The sequence below is a fragment of the Oncorhynchus gorbuscha genome, linkage group LG11, assembly GCF_021184085.1.
Source record: "Oncorhynchus gorbuscha isolate QuinsamMale2020 ecotype Even-year linkage group LG11, OgorEven_v1.0, whole genome shotgun sequence".
NCBI classification, from domain to species: domain Eukaryota; kingdom Metazoa; phylum Chordata; class Actinopteri; order Salmoniformes; family Salmonidae; genus Oncorhynchus; species Oncorhynchus gorbuscha.
Genome location: NC_060183.1, coordinates 74,001,213 through 74,005,857, shown reverse-complemented (window position 1 = coordinate 74,005,857; position 4,645 = coordinate 74,001,213). Strand labels below are relative to the sequence as shown.

Sequence of the window (4,645 nt, the reverse complement as noted above, 5' to 3'; positions counted from 1 at the left end):
ACGTGCTGTTTACGTGTTGTTTACCTGAAGGTGCATTTTTAGATGTGAGGTTGTTTGTTTATGTAACACCTTGACCCCTTTCCCTGGTTCCCTCTTCCCCATGAAACAAACCTATCTGAGGAGGAACCTCTGGGGCACAGAGAGATAGTAATCAGCCTGTGGACAAGTGGGCTTGGTTAATTCGCAAGCAAAACACAAGGGGGTCCCACACTCTGAGTGGGTGGAACCGAGCTACGAGAGTTAGCACACTACGTAGCAACATGTGAAGCGCTAACTACAATACTTTGGCATTTAATTCAGAGATTCATTCAACCGCATGTTTTTGAGCTTTTCTTGAGATTGTTTACGACCTCATTTTGTGGCCATTCATTTGCTCGCCTCTCAATGGAATGTTTCATCAGTGAGCTCATTCTTGTTTAGCCTATCTCTGCATGCATGATTTGACATGGACCCTGCCTTCGTTTCTGAATTATAAACTGGTGAACTGTGAAACAGTGGACTAAACTCCCGTGCAGGTTTCAGTTTTCCTCAATGAAACTTATTTTCCTCAATGAAACTTGCAGTACATTTCAGCATTTTTTTCAATGATATACCTTGATTTCATGTAAAGTCTTCATTCTAATCACTAATATATTGAGCTTTGTGTCAATAATACAACGTTTTCATCAAGCGCCTGATTTTAATGAGCCCCAGATAAGATATTCATTCACCTGGGTCCCACGTGATCAAAGCAAACAATTTTGCTCAAAGTGATTATCCACAAATTCTAATCTTTTTTTGAGGCCCTCCGATAATACCCTGGAAATTAGTCTGAGGGCCGGTTGTCATGGTTATGAGCAACAATGAACGCGTAGTCGCCTACCCCCCCCCCCCCCCCCCGATCTTTCTGTTTCAGATTCCCTATTCAGTTGGGAGTGTGTGGGGCAAAATTAGCATAAAGCAGCCAAGCCCCTCCCTGAGAACCACTCCTGGGGTGAAATCATAAGTCCAAACAGTTGCAGAATCTAATGTTTTGCAACTAAAATTAGATTGTCTATTGGACAAATGCAGGCAGATACCTCCCCGGTTCATTCCGTTTAAGAAACATTTTGGAACAGAATCGTCGTAATGAATAGACCCTGCCGCTGTACCATCGAGCAGCATCTCTCAAAACAGGGAGACGAGGGGGAATTCTTCAGGCCACTTGTTGTAAAGAGTTGGAGGTACTAGCGTCAGTTGAAACCAAGGGGAAAAAGGGGAATTCTTTAGAACAATTATTTTGAAGAGTTAGTACTAGGGTTCCATGCAAACCGATGCCAAGGAGAGTCAAAAACCAAAGGCACAGTGGATTTGCGAAAACAGGGGAGCACAAAGCTCAGGCGACAAGTTTAAAGACAAATCACCTTGTATCCTAAATAACTACTCAGACACTATTTTGTTTTGATGCTCTCAAATATGGACAATGTTTGGAAACTGTAGGAAATATAATTTGTTGTGTTTATTGTGATGTAGAATATCATTCATATTCGGGAAGAAATTATTTGAAAGTAGAATAGTAAAGCAACTGCATATGTCGAAACATATGAGAAAAATATATATACATTTATATATATTTAATTACTTTGCCATTTAGAAAATAATTAGTTAACCTTTTCTGTTGGTGCTTCTGATTTAAATTACTTCAGAAATGTGTTGTGGGGCATTAAGATATTTACTCGCTTCCTTCAATAATCTTTCCACACAACCTGTTGCTTTCAGGAAAGGAGATTACAAGCCACCCACAACAACTGGCAAGTGGCGCACTTGTTCCTCTGTAAGGGCTTACACCCCTGCCATACATTCCCTTCACATTCAAAACCTTCTCCATCTTAGAGGCAATCTGTGATTTCTACCTCCATTTAAGTACTTTTCAATTAATAATATAGAACCATTGATTCTTAAAGAATATAACTTATAAATGCCTCATGAGCTTAGTTCAACGGTTGTACCCCTTTAGAACCCAAAATATAAGCTTGTTTTACTCCAATGCTTGTAAACAATGTAAATGTAAACGAACACTGTATAGCCTCACAACATGGTTAAGACTTTAGTTTTTATATCATGGATGTTCAGTCCCTGGATCCAGACAGTTTTGTCTATGATTTTGAGAGTGGCTACATTTCTTCAGTCTCATTCCTCAGACTTCTTTGTCATTGTTTGAACTGCATATTGCTACTTTAAAGAAAGCGCTACAGGATGTCATTTTTGCACTATGATACATTCACACCCTGTCCCATAGCGTCATGTCGATCACTTGCAATGAGAGACTTACCCCATTTGAACATCATCATGGTCAACAGCACTGTTTTGAGATTCAAACTCATTTTCCCAAATTCCATGGTGAAACAAATGACCTGGGAGTTAAAAGAAGCAAAAAAAAGTATAAAATAATTTCACTTTAATAGCCTCCGTCTAGGTATTCTGTAGTTAGAAGACTTAGTGAGTCTCTTGGTGTTGCCCTGCTGTTGGCATGCTACTGACTACCCATGCTTTGTTGGTAATGAGAGCAACATTAGCCTGAAGAGACAGCCTGGTCAGAGTGAGAGAGTGTATTCAACCGGTAAGAGAGGGAGGGGGCAGGAAAACAAGGCACGGATCAGTAAACTTGGGGTGGATTCTTCTCGCACATCCCTCTTACCTCACCTCCTCATTATGAATAGCTACTTAACCCTATTCTTGGAAAGAGATATCAATTGCAACTGGTCATGATAACCAGTGTTAAAGCTTATTCTTTAATGTGTAACGTGATGGCACAGTTAATGCAATTTCTGTCCCTGACAGTTTTCAGTCATTGGGCATTACATTTAGAAAAAAAACTAACATCCCTTTCATACATTCAATTCAAATTCCTAATTAACTGGAGAAACAAAATACCACATACCAAATCGTTGAACTCCAACCTAGTCCTCGTCAGTGGTCACTCCAAATACATGAGTCTGCATGGCTAATACCATGCCACATGTCTTAATGGCCGTGTACAATGGTACATCCATCCAATCCATGGGGATAAATGTAGCATTTTTAGCCTGACTCGACCCTCTGGAGTTGTATTAGTAGGAGTGAATCCGGTCCAGGTTGTATTAGTAGGAGTGAATCCGGTCCAGGTTGTTTTAGTAGGAGTGAATCCGGTCCAGGTTGTATTAGTAGGAGTGAATCCGGTCCAGGTTGTATTAGTAGGAGTGAATCCGGTCCAGGTTGTATTAGTAGGAGTGTTAGTAGGAGTGAATCCGGTCCAGGTTGTATTAGTAGGAGTGAATCCAGTCCAGGTTGTATTAGTAGGAGTGAATCCGGTCCAGGTTGTATTAGTAGGAGTGTTAGTAGGAGTGAATCCGGTCCAGGTTGTATTAGTAGGAGTGAATCCGGTCCAGGTTGTATTAGTAGGAGTGAATCCGGTCCAGGTTGTATTAGTAGGAGTGAATCCGGTCCAGGTTGTATTAGTAGGAGTGAATCCGGTCCAGGTTGTATTAGTAGGAATGAATCCGGTCCAGGTTGTATTAGTAGGAGTGAATCCGGTCCAGGTTGTATTAGTAGGAGTGTTAGTAGGAGTGAATCCGGTCCAGGTTGTATTAGTAGGAGTGAATCCGGTCCAGGTTGTATTAGTAGGAGTGAATCCGGTCCAGGTTGTATTAGTAGGAGTGAATCCGGTCCAGGTTGTATTAGTAGGAGTGAATCCGGTCCAGGTTGTATTAGTAGGAGTGAATCCGGTCCAGGTTGTATTAGTAGGAGTGAATCCGGTCCAGGTTGTATTAGTAGGAGTGAATCCGGTCCAGGTTGTATTAGTAGGAGTGAATCTGGTCCAGGTTGTATTAGTAGGAGTGAATCCGGTCCAGGTTGTATTAGTAGGAGTGTTAGTAGGAGTGAATCCGGTCCAGGTTGTATTAGTAGGAGTGAATCCGGTCCAGGTTGTATTAGTAGGAGTGAATCCGGTCCAGGTTGTATTAGTAGGAGTGAATCCGGTCCAGGTTGTATTAGTAGGAGTGAATCCGGTCCAGGTTGTATTAGTAGGAGTGAATCCGGTCCAGGTTGTTTTAGTAGGAGTGAATCCGGTCCAGGTTGTGTTAGTAGGAGTGAATCCGGTCCAGGTTGTATTAGTAGGAGTTGTGTCCTCCTCCCAGAGCGCTAAGAACCTTGGCGTGATCCTGGACAACACCCTGTCGTTCTCAACTAACATCAAGGCGGTGGCCGGTTCCTGTAGGTTCATGCTCTACAACATCCGCAGAGTACGACCCTGCCTCACACAGGAAGCGGCGCAGGTCCTAATCCAGGCACTTGTCATCTCCCGTCTGGATTACTGCAACTCGCTGTTGGCTGGGCTCCCTGCCTGTGCCATTAACCCCCTACAACTCATCCAGAACGCTGCAGCCCGTCTGGTGTTCAACCTTCCCAAGTTCTCTCACGTCACCCCGCTCCTCCGCTCTCTCCACTGGCTTCCAGTTGAAGCTCGCATCCGCTACAAGACCATGGTGCTTGCCTACGGAGCTGTGAGGGGAACGGCACCTCAGTACCTCCAGGCTCTGATCAGGCCCTACACCCAAACAAGGGCACTGCGTTCATCCACCTCTGGCCTGCTCGCCTCCCTACCACTGAGGAAATACAGTTCCCGCTCAGCCCAGTCAAAACTGTTCGC

At 43.5% G+C, this 4,645-nt stretch overlaps 1 protein-coding gene across 1 annotated transcript in view; it reads right to left on the bottom strand.

Moving 5' to 3' along the window:
- The window catches only part of crb2a (crumbs cell polarity complex component 2a), a 33,845-nt gene extending 31,321 nt beyond the window's left edge, over positions 1-2,524 (bottom strand). The window contains exon 1 of the mRNA XM_046290445.1: positions 2,291-2,524. Coding sequence (XP_046146401.1) covers positions 2,291-2,357 — 67 coding nt within the window. The 5' untranslated portion in view covers positions 2,358-2,524. The remainder of the gene's footprint in view (positions 1-2,290) is intronic.
- Between the last annotated feature and the right edge of the window lie 2,121 nt (positions 2,525-4,645).